This window comes from Lates calcarifer, linkage group LG17, assembly GCF_001640805.2.
Source record: "Lates calcarifer isolate ASB-BC8 linkage group LG17, TLL_Latcal_v3, whole genome shotgun sequence".
NCBI classification, from domain to species: Eukaryota; Metazoa; Chordata; class Actinopteri; family Centropomidae; genus Lates; species Lates calcarifer.
This window is the reverse complement of record NC_066849.1, coordinates 5,207,573-5,224,371: the sequence shown is the minus strand read 5'-3', so window position 1 is coordinate 5,224,371 and position 16,799 is coordinate 5,207,573. Positions and strand designations below refer to the sequence as shown.

The window sequence follows — 16,799 nt, the reverse complement described above, 5'->3', positions numbered from 1 at the left end:
AGCCTGCACCCTTCCTACAAACAAGCTGTGTACAGTGGTGGTTTCAGTTGATAAGTGTGGCACTGCTGCCATCTAGCTTTCCATCTAAACAACTGATAGAGATCATGAAAGTAAACAACAGGCATAATTTTGAATAGCCCTCTCTATTTTTGTCAGAAGTCATTAATTATTTCTGCCTTCCTTCCTCATACTCACCTTCTCATGAACAAAAACACATGCATGAAATTCATCTATCTACACAAAGAGCACATTTTTTTTATTTCAAATTTTATTCAAAGATTTCCTTTCCAAAGGAAAAAACATAGCATAGCATGTGAAAATGCATATGTAGATCCTCATTGTTTGAAAAATGTGTTCTGAATGTGTTAGTGCTCAGCTGTGCACCTGTTTATTTTTTACAATCCACTTCAGTCATTACAGTGTTTGTTGTTGGCAGATCTAAAAGATGAACAGGCCAGCAGGCAAAAAATACATTGAGGCAGTATTTGTTTTTGCTGCACAGATGTGACACACATTAAAGTGCAATGCTCCATTCCTTTTTTATAAGTCCTCGTTGACATAGTGTGTAAAATGATTACAGTGTTGAAGGTCGGGAGTGAAAGCCATGTCACTTATATGAAGTTTGTGGTTTATGGAACATGTAGTGCGTCTGCAGAGGTACACCAGCATGTAGTGACATCACTTCTGTTCACTTTCACTGGCATTAACCCCACACCTCTTGGTTGTGTTACAAAAGAGACTTCAGACTAATTTCATCTACTTTCTCTTCCCTCACTTGAAAAGCTAACTTGGCCTTGCTCTGAATGGTCAGCTCAGGTTGACTTGTCTTCACTACACCTGAATACTTCGGAGTGAATACTGGGACTGTGTATCAAACTACAACTATACTGATGCATTTGAGAAGTTTGGTCTTTATTGTTAAAGGTGCGATATGTAAATGTTTACTATCACCACGTAGTGGCCTGGAGCTAGCTGGTTAACATGCTAACATGAGTAACAGAAAAAACTGATAGACATTGAAGCAAAACAAGAGTTAACATTGGTTTTGCGTTCCACAGATGGAGACAGCTCTTGGTGAGTTAAGGAATGAACTCGCAACATTTCCTCTAAATGTAAGTAAACAGCTGTCAATGCTAATGCTCACTATTAAGTGATAGCAAAACCTTAGGCTACATATAGCACCTTTGAATGAAATTGTTTTTTGTGGTAAAAATTTGTTATACTTGTAAAAGTAAAATACCACTGGAAGTATGGAACTGGCTTCAGTATCAAATCAGGGACAAGCCAGTTTCTCTTTCAAAGTTTTGATTAAAAAAAATTAGCAGTGATAATGAAGGCTGTTGAACATGATGATCTGAGACCAATCTTAAAGGCAGTCTGACTGATCTCAGATCTGTACTCAATCTTTTTTTATGCATCCATGTATAGGTTGTTCCATGAAGGATGCACCGGGGAATGTAATTATATTTTCTTGCACACATTTCCTGCCATTGAGACAAGAACCCTAGTTGAATTACATTTTGTTTTGAAATAACCTGCAAAACTAAGGGTGCTAACGGTGTGAAACTGCATTCCTACACACAAAAGGCATTTGTGTTTTTAAAAAATGACTCCACTACTTGACAAGTGTAAAAGGTCACCAAATCAGTTTATCACCTGTGAGGTGATAAACATCCCAATTTGAGCATCTTATGTACAAGGTGCAGTTGATGCTGGAGTTCACTTCAAAATTTCCAGTTTGAATTTCTGGCCACAGTGACACTGAAGTATCAATAAAGTGGAACATGTGTGGTTCACATTATTTACATCCCAATTTGAGCTTATGTACAACAAACTGAACCTGTGTGTAGAGGAACAGGGCTGTTTAATACAAAGTTGTGCAGAGTACAAAATGTATTGCTGGCCACAAATGAAAGGCAAGCATGATAATCTCAGAAGACTGACAGATTTATTACTCTTACGCCAACAGTGACAAAGGGCTACGTTTTCTTCATGAATCAATACAACACAATACCCTTCATGTGTCTTCTGCTTCATGTGTACAGCACCATTAGTACTGGGTCTTGGTCTGGTCCCTGATAGAAACGTGTTCAGAGAGACAGGCTGGCACTTAGGAAGACTGCCAGAGGGTTGGGAGAGTGGCAGTAAGTGGTAAGAAAAACAAAAATACAAAACAAAACAAAACAAAACAAAAAAACAACAGCTGTCACCTTTGCATGGGGTGTCTGGAGCCCAGCGACTGTTTCCCACGACTGACACCTTTCTTTGGAGCGTCTGGCTGCGGCAGCCCAGCCTGCCGCCCGTGCCTCCCTTTGGCCTCTGGCTCTGAGTCACTTAGCTCCAGGTCGGGACAGTATCCGTCACTGTCCTGGTACGACCGCACACCTTTCACTTTGTGTTCAGGCACGGGTTTAGCCCATAGTCTCTCCTTGGCTGAGCCCTTACGGGACAGTTTGTCAGAGGCCCGCAGGTCCTCTGTGGTCCGTACCAAGTTAATGGTTGCCTCTTTGAATGACCTGCCAAAGTGCTCCATGGCAGACTTACGAAAGCTGCTCTTGTCTAAAGCCTCATTTGAAGCGTCCTGGTTGCTGGGTGTCTGGCAAGAACTGTCCCTCTGAGCCACAAACTTATCTAAGAGACCGTTGGATTTGGCCACGCATGCTCGGTCTTGGTCCAGTTTGCCATTGCTGTTGGAGGAGTGGCCGTGGAGCGCAGCATGCAGGGCTAGAGGTTTGCCGGTTGGTTTAACAGGTGGCATTGGACTGTTCGAGTGGCTTGAGGAAGTCAGTCGGCCATTGGAGCGCTCGTCTCTCCGACCACGACCGTGCAGCTGAGGCTTCCCCTGTCCCAGCCCTTCACCTAAATGCTCAGTAACATTCCCACTGTTGTCCGGACAGAGCGGCCCGTTACCAGATTTGGAACTGGGATTTCCATTTCCAAGACTTGAGGCTTTGGGCATCTTCAGCTTTAGAGTTATCCGTGGAGGAGGACGAAACAGCATATTCTCCACTGGAAATGAAGCAGGAAGACCTTAGGATGGAGAAATTATGAGATTCAAATTCAAGATTCAGTTGACATGACAGAATGTTAGCAAACAAGGAAGGATAACAAGACAGGCGGCTCACCAGACGACAGCTCCTGGTTCATGAGTTTCACATGCAAGTTGAACATCTGCTCCTGGGCTTTACTCTGCAACAGCTTCAGCTTCTCCCGCCGACTCACCATGTAACACAAATTCCTTACCTGCAGAGTAAAAACATTACTTTTTATCAGTTAAAAATGACCTCTACACACTTGCTCATCGTGTCAGATTTCCTTCAGGTTTCCATCATCTATTCTGACTGCATTGTTCTGGGCAACATTTATGTCTGAGACTTTATCACCACACAAGTGTATCTCATAAATATGAGTTACATATTTATGTACAGTGCCTATTAAAACATTCACCCTTTTTAAGGATTTCAATTTGATTGTAAAGATCAACAAGGTCAATTTGTAATTAAAAAGATTTAATTTCAGCTATGATTCCATGTTGCAAAACAATAAAAACTGATTTGTAACAACTCAGGAAGTTCACTAACTTTCCAACACAAACCAAAAAGTTGTTTTTATTCCTGCTTCAAAATTTAGTCTCTCAGTATCTGATCCTGGACCAGACAAAGACTTAAAGATGTTATAATGGGAGGTTCCTGTGATGGACACATTTATTAATATCAGTGATAAAAATACATGAATTATATGTAAAACATGTTATGGAATACTCTGACTGATCATGGGACAGTGTTTAAAAACTACTATAGTGAAATGTGATTTATAGGCTTGTAGGCCAAAATGTGAATTCCAGCACATAAACTGCAAAAAATGACCATTACACATAAGCAACCTACAAAATGAAGAACATTAAGTCAACAAATAGCGTGTGCTGAGAAATGCTCTGGACTTGCTCTGTAACCAGAAACACAGAGGCTCAGCAATAAAGCCGACAACACTGCAGTGTAAAAAAGCACCCACCCTCTCCAAATCCTGCCGCAGGTGCATGAACATCCGCATGCGTGTGTGGATGCTGTCCTCCTGAGGCTGCAGCACCAGGTTCTCCTCCTCCTCTTTAGGGGGCAGCAGAGCTTTGTTAAAGTTACTTTTCCTCTTCAGCTTCCAGTACTGATAGATAAAGTCGGCCAGGCGCTCTGACAGCCCGAGGTCCTGGGCCAGCTCACCCAGCTGGATTAGAGTGTAGAACTCCTCCTCCAGCTCCTGCAGTCTCTGTGCCCGCTGGCCCACCTTGCCCGCCTCGCCGGGTGGTTTAGAGCGAGCAGGGCTCAGGCTGGCCTCCCCAGATTTAGATTTGCTGTGCTTGAGGCAATAAGACTTGAACTTCACTTCATCCCCTTCATCCAAGATGGTCTTCATCTCCAGGCTGTGCTCAAAGGCACATGTCACATGGAAAGGAGTGGTGCAGTTCTTTACAGAGCACTGGGAACGGAGGGGAAAAACAGGTTATTGTGTTTACATGGACTGTGATCCAATTACTGGGAATAACAAGATTACAGTAAGAGCAGGATTTAAGCATTTACATATTTTAAAGAGACCCAATTTTCCTGGTGACTTGAGTTTACATGATTTGTTTCATAACTGGATTACTGTCTGGAGGGTTGTGTGGTGGCCAAAAGAAAATATCTTAGTGGTGCTGCAGAGTAAAAGAAAGACACAAAAGCACTTATGAAGGTTATATGTCATCCTGATGACCTTACACCTTTTCAGGAAGTTTGTGTGAGAGACTCCACATTTCCAGTCAAACTAAAATAGGATAATCCTTTATTAATCCCACAGCGGGGAAATGTAATTTTATTGCATCAGCAAACATGGATAGCAAAACAGAACAAGACAATAAATACTAGTAAATACGAAAGAAGATATAAACAATATATAAAAAATTATTAACAATATAAACAGGACTATATACACAGTAACAAACTGAGAATTTTGAATACTGATATTGCACAGTTTGGAAGCATAAACCTGAGTGAAATGATATTGCACAGTATGAGTGTTAGCAGCTGTAGTAGTATTGGAGCAGTGCTGGTTGTAGAGTGTGACAGCAGCAGGAGGGAAGGACCTGTGATACCTGACTAAGCAGTGATAACAAAATTATTAATAACTGCACAGATCCACACTCACCTGGATACATGCACCTGTCTTCAGTTTACACAGACTGCAGATGAGAGACCAGCGGCTGGGTGGGATGTGGGAGACTTTGGTGATGGGCTCCATCCTCTCGGGACAAGCGATGCTCACCTACAGAGCAGCAAAACATTCAGCATGACGGGAGATTATTTAACCCTCTTAGTGTAGAACTGCTTAGAGAGGTTAAAAGGGAGAGCAGAGGGTATGTTTGTTTATTTACCTCTGGTATCCACAGGGCACAGCTTACATGTGCCCACTTGGTGCCTGCACGTGTGGCCTTCATGGCACCGCCCTTCTGGGGACACAGAAGGCACTGCGGGTCGATGCCGAGGACACACGTCCTGCACAGCCAGTTTCCAACAGGCACTTTGACTATGCCGTAGCAGGCCTGTGGGGAGAACAGCAGGTTAGAACAGACTGGATACAGTTCTGCTTTGGTAACAATAATAATGAAAATTTGCCTTTCAAACGTCCAATAAACCTCTGTTACTGACAGCTGTAGTCAAATGTTTATATCTGAATGCTAGCACAAGACTTAACTCATGTTTTCATCAGTATGACTGATTTATGAGCCTGTCTTTATCAGCAAAAATACTCAGACTGATTTTATGAAATAAAACAGAATCAATAAATATTCTTGGATTTGGAACCAAGTACTATTGATCAGTGTTTTTACTTTTATTTCATCTGATGGTCAGTTGAGGCATTAAATGGCAACCAGTTCATCTCTATTGTTTTCTTATGTATGTTGTATTTACTGCAGCCATTTGGCCACTCTAGAAAACACGATTACTTACTATTAACCAGACCAATAAGATTTCATTTAATAACTGATTATTCAAACGGCTGAATACGGAGCTCACATGTGGCCTGTGTGTTGAAAGGTGTTTACCTGGTGCACACAGATGTTGCACTTGTCACAGAACACCATGTCATTCCCTTCTTCGCTGTCAGGGGAGCGGCACACATCGCAGATAACATCCTCGTCATACTCGATCCCAAGACCCTCCACCGTCTCGATGGCGTGGTTCATGTTGTCATGGCACTGCCTCTCCAGGGCCTCCATGGCGCGCTCCATCGTTAGCTCGTCTATGGGCTCCTCCCCTGGAAGATGGGCAGGGACAAAACTCCACATGGTCAAAGAAACCCCAGCAGACTGTTTTGACATCATGAGTCCAAATCTTAATACCATTATTTCCATCTTTTTATTAAGATGGATTATCCCTCTACAATCCTGCTCCTTACCCATGCGGTCGAGCTCTCGGTTGAGCGCGTGCAGCCAGTAGAGGTCCGTGTCGTCCAGATCATAGCGACACATGGCCTCTGCCAGCTCTTTGATGTTGACATAACCTGGTTCAGTTGACTCCTGGGAGGAGCACTGGATGTACTTCTTCTGGTGGGAGTAAAGGACTTCCTTGGGCTTCTCCGCAATAATTCTGAACACAGACGACACAGCCAAAATCTGTCAGCACTGCAAAGCTCTTTAAACAGTGAAATAAATACAGAAAGCTGTAGGTTTATCAGCAGCCTGGTACCTGACTGACGGCTCTGGAATGGTGTCTGGACTTGCTGGCACCTGAACCCCCTTCTCCCATTCCTGCTTCCAGGTGTCTGCCAACAGGTAGTAGTCCTCTGGGGAGACATGGTGAGAGTCTGGCAGCTTCATGGCACTGATCAGGTCTTTTCTGAACACCTGTGTGAGAGTGGGTGAGGCCAGGGCACACAGTCAGTCTGACGCAGGTCCTTACATTTAACAACACACAGAGCTTTGAAGAGAACTTACTTCAGCCGGTTTCTTTGGGTTGGAGGCTGGGGTTCCAGGTTTACTGCCATACTTGTTGGAGGAGCAGAAGGAGGTTGAGGGACCTAAATAAAGGAAGAGAGTGTTAATAAAAAGAACAGTGGAGAAAAATAAAATACAGTCCACTTCAGGCTATGGGGTCCGTTGGGCATAGGGTTGCAAAATTCTGGGAATTTTCAAAGTTTGAAACGTTCCATGGGAATTAATGGGAATAAACTGGAAATTTGTAAAACTGCAGGTTAGCCTATAACAGTTGTTAATGTTAAATGTAGTTGAAACAACCAGATTTCATGCAAATTCTTTTTTTTTTTCTCCCCTGCACTGCTCATTCCTCCATCACATGTACGGATCATTTCCAGAATCCTGCTCACTACAGCCACACTGCTGCATCTGAGCCCACGGACCACATGCAGTCAACTGAGTTCTGATGATATTACTGGGGTAAATATATTTGATCTATGGTAATAAACTTTAGCAAAAAATAAATAAAAATGTGTTTGTACAGTGGCTAGCTAGCCGGTAAATCAGATATGCTTAAATATAAGCTACCACACTTTATTTCATTCAGCATTCATGTTTTTTTGTTGTTCAATGAAAGAATCGATTAAAGTTCAACTCACAAATAAATAAAAAAAAATGACAATTTCTAAAATGTATATTAGTTTGTACACGTCTGCTTATGACAAGACAAAATGTTTATATTTATGTTTGTGTATGATACAGTTTGTATAAGTCACCCCCACTTTCTAATTTCTAATTCAATATTTCCAAAATTCCCCCGCTTTACTTCACATGGAAAGTTTCTGGAAATTTTCCGCCCCTTTGCAGATGACTCACTCTCATTGTCAGAACTGCTGTCACTGCTGCTTGAGGACCTGAGACGTTTCATCCTGTAACATCCTGCAGAGCAGAAGGAGAGATGGAAGATTTAAAAACATCGTAAAGAACAAAATGTAAGATTGCAAAAAATAGTTCACGTATTAACAATTTTAAAATCTTTTTCCTTGGACCAGGGACCATACATTTCAAATTGAAAAGCATGGTAGTAGATTCCTCTGATAAACAACTAACCCTTAACCACTCAATTTCATATCTGCAAATAAGAAATATGGGTGAGTCCAATAAGAAAAGATGTAGGTATGTAGACAATAAGCAACTGTTCTGTCTACATGGACTATACCAGGGAGGATCTATGGTGAGTCTACTTAGTTGGGTCTCTGTTTGCTTCTGTTTTTCCCAGTGTTCATGTTTCAAGTGAACAGTTTAAAGTGAAGTGAAACAGGACAGACTGACACAGGTCCACAGTATGTGTGCCATTACGCTTTCAAAAATATTTAGGGACTCCAACCCGGAGTAGCCCCAAATACAGTGCACTGGTTCAACAGACAGGACATGCCTCACATTCCTCATGAGGACAGGAGGGGTGGGAGGAGTAAAGGCATAAAGCCAATCCCACTCCATACCATAGTTTAAGTTAAAAAGAAAAAAAGTACAGGCGGTTTGTTACTAGTTACAGTGTCTAAACTGGGTCCACAGATCTAATTCAGTTCGACCACGCTGACTCTTCACTGAATCACTACTAACACTACATTTCTGCTAGTTTCACCGTTTTCAGTCATTCCCAGATGTTTCTTGACTAAAACTCAATACTATTTTTAAATTGAAGTCGTACAGTACAAACACACCACAGTAAACTGTGTGTTTGCCTTCTATAGCTGCACTCAGAGGACCTGGCATCTGCCACTGACATGAGTGCTTCCATCTCTGAACACAGTGAACTTTGTGTGCTCAGTTACTCCAGGCCATGTTTGCTTGAAAAATGACTTAAACAACAAAACAGTTATTAAAATAGTTAAATACTTCCTAATTCATTAATTAATCAGCTGATCTATTCTAATCAAGATAGAGTACAGAGATGTGTGCAGAGAGCTCATGACAATTAACATTAGACAAATGTATTAATGCAAAATATAAAATATATAGTCCTATATTATGAGGACAGCATCACTAGTCTCACCACCATCCATGTGCTTCCATTCATTGTTCTCACTATTATTATTTCAGTAAGAGCAGAGACAATCAGCCCATCTGTTGATGAACAGAAAATTAATCTGCAACTATTCTGATAAGTGATTGAACATCTAAGTCATTTTAAGTTAAAACACCAAACACTTATTGGTTCCAGCTTCTCACATGTGTGGATTTGCTGCTTTCTCATGGTAAATTTGTATTGTTTTCTGACATTTTATGCATTTAATGATACAAATAATCACTGGCTGCAGCCCTCAGGTACTCTTTGCTTGCATTTTATTTCAGTGAGTATACTGTTTGGTATTTTGCACTATTAATTTAGAGCAGAAGGATTTGGTTCAGATTACAAACATGGATAAACTGAGGTCAGTGTGTTTAACTATCTACTCCATCCAACATGTTGCTTCTGGCCTGAATAAAACACATATATAAAATGTTAACATGCAGTGTTACCAGAGACAGAAAGCAGTGCCAGAGCACCACTATTTAAGTTAGAACTGGACTCCTGATGTACTTGTCCTGCTACAAATGTTAACGTAATTACAAGGTGGGTGAGGGCAACCCCAGCGGAGTGAAGACTGGGTCATTCAGCAGAAGTCAGGAAATGGGACGACCCCCTGCTATCTGCACACATACACATACAGTACAAGCTAGCGGGGGTCTGCAAGCTGTGAATATGCACGGATATGACATCACAGTGTCCACAGATCGTTGATGTGAGGTTTCTAAGTTAACAGGAGCCATTAGCCACACTGCAGTCACCGTTTTGTTTACCTTTCTCCCCTCGTATTTTGAATAATGCACTAAATGTACTAATGTCTAGGGTGCTGGCTGTGACTAGACTGAGCTACACGCAGACTGGGGACTTTTACAAAAATAAAACCGTAAACAACCAAGTGCCTGCCCTGCCCAAAGAGCCTCGTTGGCGCCAAACGCACACACATACACTCACAGAGAGGCCTGGAGCGGGCTGCACTGCAGGCTGTGGAGAAATCAAACATGGGCGCCACCATCATACAAAGATGTCACTTCCTAGAGCCATTAAGGCGAATATTTACATAGCTCAACTGGATTTATTGTTCAACGTATAGAGCCTGAACTATCCGACACGCGTTCACTCAATAGTCGCAGACATTAATGTAGCAAAGAAGCACAAAGAGTCCTGTGAAAGCAGAAAAGCAGCAGGCCCCGTGGCCTGGATAAACCATCCTGGGCAAATCCTGGCACACTGAGCCCCACTGAACACACGAGCATATTGTTCACATTTCTCCCATCTTACCTTCAGTCCACGCGCTGCTTGTCCTCGTTATACCAACCACATATCCGCCCAGACACACCTTTAAACGCACACCTAAGAAACAGAGCCTCTGGTCCTAGCTATAGATTAAATGTAGTTTTTTTGTATCCCACCTCAGTGGGAATCTCCAGGGTTGCAATCTGTCCACCACCACGGCACAACAGCTCTATTGTACCGCGCGTCCCGCCGGGTCCTAAACCCCGCCGATTTCCCTCCATGCTGGGTGCGCTCGATTTGCTCGTTGGCGTTAACCTCTATCCACAGCCAAGTCCAGAACAGGAGATAACATCCTGATATCAAATAACCAAAGAGTCACTGGTGTGCTTTTAGATATTCTACGCTTTTAATGTTACTCTGCCATTTTATTAAGACAGGGAAGCCATTTAAGTGTAGAAACAAATTACAGACGGATGCGCAGTCATAAAGACACGTTGTTCTACAAAAACTGTATGCTCCAATACAAAAAGTTTACAAATACAAAAGTACATCACAAGAAGTTCCTATGGATATTTTCTTGAAGGCAGCTGTACAAAAGTGTTTGATATCTCAGGCTACTTGTAGCTTCACCTAAATCTGCAATGTGCTTTATGTGTTCTGTCAATTAACAGTAAGTCAAAGTCAGAGGATGAAATGGGAAGTCAAATAGCTGAAGTGAAAGTTGTTAACTGTAATTCACTGAGGAAGACAGAGTAACTCACCAGTTCCAAACCCCATGAATTAAATGTCGATGGAGATTTCATTAGGAAAAAAAAAAACTTTACTACATTTTAACATTGTGCTTCTACTGCAACACTAAGGAAATGAACTCACTAATTTGAGGAGTGATGTTCGTGAAGCCTAAAACCAGACGTACCACAGCATACAGACAGTTAGACAGGAGTATGTACAGTTTCAGCTTGTTCAAAAATCTTAAATGGCTAAAGTGTAATTTTAGGAACTCTTTTCAAAAAAGGACAAGCTCATCAGGTTACAAATGGAAACCAGAATGTTTCCCTTTACATTATTGCCAGTTTGTCAGTAATATATTCTCTTATTTTGTAAATGGAAACCTTAAAATCCTGTGAATGAAACTTGTTATATTGTGATTATAACTTTGTTGTTACTGTAATTGGCTCATGTTTGTATCACACAGTTTCTTTTTCAACCATCTAATCAGGCGTGAAAAAGCCTGACAACAGAGAGGGCACACATCATGAACATTTTACCAAAAAAATTATAATGAAGAACATCGATTTGTGTTTATACAAAAACATTGAGTAGCATATAAAACAAATATTACAAAATATTTTTAAAAATAACTGATCACATGAATTGCCTACATCAAAACCCAGCATTTTTACAAGTGTTTACACTTTTAGTGTAAACTCAACCTTTCACAATTCAACTTTGGCCTAACAGATGTCAATAAGATGTTGTTATCATCTACACAGCATGTTTCAAATATACACGTTAAACAAAAGTCCATTATCTAAACCACATACAGAAATAAATCCTTACAGGGAATAAAAATCTGATTTATAAATAAAATATTCTCCCTTCAAGCATTCTTGTGCTCATGGTTTTTCCTACTGCAACAACAGTTTCAGACAGTAATAAAAAAACAAAGCTTTAAATTAAAATGAATTACATTTACAGCAAAGAACTACATTCACAATCGATAAAAGCAACGGGATTATCAAATACATTCATAGAAATATAAATATTCACAGCACTCAGAGCAACTAATGGATGTTAAGTGGTTTACAGCAAATGTTTCTGGATGAATCTAGTCTGTAGACTCATGGTTGATTAATTGTTTTATCCAAGGCTTTATCAAACACAGTCCTTAACATTTTCCATCCCTACCTATTGAAAAGAGGCAAATAATCAAATGTCACTCATATTTGACAGGAGGTGGACAGTGGGGATAGAAAAAAAAAATTAATGTCTGAGGAGCAGTTTGTTCATATGTATTCATTCACAAGCCCATCTGCATGTCAGCAAAGTTGAAGAAGCTGTCCACGTCTCGAGAGGATGTATTTTTGTTATCAGAGACAAAAACCTGTGGGAAACAGCATATTCTAAGAGAACATTTTCTAAAGAAAGTGAACCTATTCGTGTAAAACCATAAAAGACAGATACCACAAACAGAGAATGTGATTACCTTGGTGCCACTGAACACTTCACTGGCAATGGTCTTACAGGCTTCAACAACTCCATCGCCGTTCAGCTCCAGAGCAATCACAGGGCCTTTAGTAGTGAGATATGAAAGTCACAATCCCACAGTACCATAACAGAGCAACAACCACAACTCTACAGCGACCGACACACTACAGCGAAATATAAGTCTCCTTCCTCAGTGCATTTACACTCACTCTTCAGTTATGAAACAGTGACTGCTCACTAGTGAAATGGGGATCATGACATTTTTCCAGTATTCACGACCAAATCTGAATGCTGATTTAGCTGATTTCTGCAATGTGTACCAAATTGGCAATGGAAACTAGCAGTCAGCAGTGTTGTCATTATAGACATCATGTCAGCATGATTTGTAATAGTAAACTTTTTTTTCCAAGTGGGGACACACTTTCTTGTAAGTACTTGGGTGGAAAAGGGAATCACAGGAAACACAGCAGAATAAGCTGCTGACGCAACAGCAGGAAACAGTCATTATTAATAGCATTGGAAATTGGCCCTATTTAGACATTTTAAGACACACAGTGCCTGTTTCACTCTGTTCTGCTATAACGTGCAAAACAATTTGTTATTTTCATCAAATGCAGAGCATGAAGTTGTTGTAGCTGTTAAACTTATCAAACAGAGATCTAACACACCCGGCCCAGTTCCTGAGTACATGATATTTTGGAGCAATGACAACAAAACAAAAAAGATCACCAAAAAAGAAAAGAAAAAGAAAATTACCTTTGGTGATCCACTCCACAAGATCCTCTGCACTGTTCTGAAACACCCGCTTCACATCTTCAGGTCGCATTGAGACTTCCTTCGTCTGGATCAGCACAAAACCTTTAGCAGTCACCTGTGCAAACAAGATTTTTTCACATAATAAACATGCAGAGGTTGCAGTGAACCATCCTACATGTACAGAGAAGATCAACTGTAAAGATGTGTCTTGGACTAAGACTTCTTTAGTGTCGCACAAAAGTGTCATCCAGTTCCATGCTTATGTGATAGAGTAATGCATATTTTGGCAACAGTACAAACATTACTGGAATGTTCATGTAGCCACATAGCCAGCATTGGATGGTAGCTTAGAAAGTCAGCTATACAAAAGAAAGCTGAAAAATCATATTACTCTGTATATATAAAACATTAAAAATGTGTAGATGCAACTACTGATTAAAGGGATATTTCAGTATTTCAAATAGTAAATACATGTTGATGCAAATACTAGGTTCACACAATAGCTGGAGAGCTGAAAAAACACATTCAGTACATGAAGGTGCAACAGCCACAGCTGAGGAGAGACCTGAAACTCACAGTCGCATATACTGTATTCAGATGAAATAACCTGGTGGTTTGATAAGACATTATCTATAACCCACTTCTATGGATGACAGTAACATAAGCTTCAGTGGTGATGCAACTCATTTAATTTGGCTGAAAACGAGTGACTGATTGTTCTGCTTGTTTGGGATTACTCTAAAAACAGTGGAGGTTAAAGCTTGAGTAGATTTCCTCAATATCTAACTTCATTTATGGTTCTGTGTTAAACGTCTGTTCCTTCAACAAAATGGTGCGACCTGTGGTTTTGCTCTTTTTTTTGATTCACTCTAAAACCTTTTCCTACAGTTTAAACTTAGATGACCTCGCCCAAACATTTGTCAGAGTATTATCAGTGAGTAAACTCCATGTGACATTACCACCACCATTTTTCCATTCACATATAAACAAAGACTTCCTCCTTTAGCCAGCACTTAACCAGTCGTGTTAAACTAAGCGAAACTTCCTCACACTCTCACCTCATCAATCAATTTGCGGGCATTTGCAGTGGTGTACTCTCCAGCAAAGAAAACAAAGAGGCAGGATTCCTCACTGTCCTTACGCCTCCCTCCCTTTGTCAAAGGCACAATGCTGCGTGCGGGGTCAGTGGAGATTCGCACAGACTTGAACTCAGACTCAGGGTCTGGGGCTGGTACAAAATCCAGAACTGCTGAAGCCTCTGGCAACAAGCTCCAGTTGTTCTCTCCAGACACTGGTGTGAAGTCGTGGATGTTGCTCCAGTTGTTGTTGAATATGCTGAGCCCAGCAGTCCTTGAAGTGAAACGCCAGCTCAGGATAGAAATACTGAAAGCAGCCAAACTTCATCCCCGTGGAGGACTCAATGATGGGCTGAGTGGCACAGCACAAGAACACCTCCATCTTTTTACAGTCCCGTGTGCGAAACTGCTGACAGGCCACCACGCACTTGATGTCTTTACAGTCTCTGAAAAACACACTGCCTTTGACAGGTCCTAGAACAATGCGGCAATTGACACAGTCATCGATGGTGATAGTCGCTGAGTGGTCAAACACGTAGATGTTGCAGTTCTCACACTCCTGGATGACAAACTGTTGCCCGTTCAGTTTTCCAGGAAGACGGCCCACTGTTACATCTTTGAGCCCTGTCAGCATGTAGTCTTTGGGATCAACCTGTGCCAAAAGAGAGGAGAACAGATGAGTATTCAAACAATACATTTCGAGATGCATCACATTTTTTAGCAATACTAGCATCGAATATGCTGCCACCTCTACCATCCAATAACAATAGTAATATTTTTGTAAGAAACTAAGCTTTACAGACGTGCTTTGTTTTTCACTACTATTGTCTGACTCTCCAGACATGAGTCATATCCGATTTGACCCTGTTAAGTTGTAGTATGTATCGGTATGTACTATTTTCAGACTTCACAACAGCAAACTGCATCGTGTGGTGTATTATTTGGCTTAACACATTTAACATCCAGTGAGTCAAAACGGAAGTTGAACTGCCGCTTGGCTAACGCCCATAGTGTCAGAACAAGCCACGTTTAGTGTGGTCAGCTGTGGAGCAGTGTTGTGTAGTAATCCGATAATGAGATAACTCTGGATACACGAAGTGCGAGAGACGGCGAGGCTTTGAGCCTAAAACTCAAAGAGTGTTCTCAACTTAAAGGGAGCACCCCCTGGATAGTTAGGTAACAGTTAACACGCATAACTGAGTATTTTGAGATTGCTTGCCATGGCTCATTGCTGCTGCTGCGCAATGAATCTGGGCGAGTAAACAGTGTTACTTTACTGCTGCAGCAGTCAGGAAATCAGTTTAGACATACAAATATCGACATTAGGTAAAGTTGCAGGTTGGCACAGCAGGGTCAGTGGCGTCCTGGTAGGTTGTAACAATGATCCCATTGACATTTCTCTTATACAAAATTTGCAGCTGCAGATGAAAATCTGGCTGTAAGTTAAACGTGTGAATGTAGTTAGCTAACTACACCTCTGAAGAATGTACATTAGCTACCTGGGAGCGGGTGAGCACACAAATTAGGCGGTAAGGCAGACTTAAGTTAGCTGGTTAAGACCACCACCGGCCCCAGGTATCAGTTTATTTTAATCTATCACTTTATTAAGGTTTATCGGGGTCCAGGGTTTTACCTTCTCTCGTTTGTCCCAGCTGTATTGCTTCGGAGCTTCGTCCGTGTTGTTGCCAAGGGGAACCGCGTTGCTTGTCGTCGTAGTTTCGACTGTCGTTGTCGTCGGCGTACGGTCCTCCTTTTCGGACGACTTTCTTTTGGATTTCTTCGAAAAAAAGCACCCCATTTTGCCTTTTCAGCGGCGACCAGGTTAAACCTGTTTTCTAACCGAAACGTTGGCTTGGAGAACACGAGAATTGTGAGGCAGAAGCTTACGTGCACTTTAGTTGACAAGATTTTTTTTTTTTTTAGCTTCCCGTTTCCCAGCCTCGTTTCGTAACCAATCGGCATTGAGGTAGTCGTTACAATAGCCAATCACATGCCTGGACAGAGTGACGGGATCACGTAGAAGGGGTGTGCACTCGTGAGACGCATTGGTACAAATACGAAGAAGATTTCATCAACCTGTTTTCATTCTTTAGAATGTTTAATGCTGTATATGTGCGTAACAAAAATCACACACAAGATGTTATTTTTAACTTTAAATGTGCACATTTTGAAGCATATATAACTAATTAGTAGGAATCATTTTTAAAAAATATAATGATGTTGCATACTCAATTAAATCAATTCATCTTCTGCAAGATATCTGAGACAAAATGCAGTTACACGTCGCACACCACAAAGTTGGGTGTTTTCAAATTTGATCCTATCATTGCATCAATGGACGGGGAGAAGGACCACTCAGGTAAAATCGAATATCTATTGATTTACCAGAATGACATGAACGCACCATTATCTACACACTGGGCACACCCCTGTGGGTGTTGTCTTGATCCCAAAAAACAGCTTTTACCCACTTACTAGCTCATATAAAATATCTTATGTAAAATAATAATAT

General features: G+C 41.2%; 2 protein-coding genes across 4 annotated transcripts; both read right to left on the bottom strand.

The window, feature by feature from the left end:
- Positions 1-1,845: 1,845 nt before the first annotated feature.
- jade3 (jade family PHD finger 3) lies at positions 1,846-10,548 on the bottom strand. Of its 3 annotated transcripts, none has more exons than XM_018669867.2 (11): positions 10,293-10,548; positions 7,820-7,882; positions 6,965-7,047; positions 6,717-6,874; positions 6,427-6,617; positions 6,074-6,285; positions 5,402-5,569; positions 5,176-5,292; positions 4,012-4,470; positions 3,126-3,243; positions 1,846-3,009 (listed from the first exon to the last, which is right to left on the bottom strand). In XM_018669867.2, exons 2-11 carry the CDS (start codon positions 7,869-7,871, stop codon positions 2,207-2,209), a joined length of 2,361 nt encoding a protein of 786 aa, XP_018525383.1. In that variant the 5' UTR covers positions 7,872-7,882; positions 10,293-10,548; the 3' UTR covers positions 1,846-2,206. The 3 variants fall into 3 exon arrangements, with proteins under 3 accessions (XP_018525383.1, XP_018525381.1, XP_018525382.1); XM_018669865.2 differs by having other exon boundaries at positions 1,846-3,030; positions 10,293-10,537; XM_018669866.2 differs by having other exon boundaries at positions 1,846-3,030; positions 10,424-10,492.
- A 957-nt stretch (positions 10,549-11,505) lies between these two features.
- Positions 11,506-16,225, bottom strand: rp2 (RP2 activator of ARL3 GTPase). The gene is given in 6 exon segments (XM_018669868.2): positions 11,506-12,351; positions 12,454-12,539; positions 13,212-13,326; positions 14,270-14,557; positions 14,559-14,939; positions 15,921-16,225. Coding segments are annotated over 6 exon segments (1,119 nt in total). The 5' UTR covers positions 16,086-16,225; the 3' UTR covers positions 11,506-12,267.
- Positions 16,226-16,799: the final 574 nt, after the last annotated feature.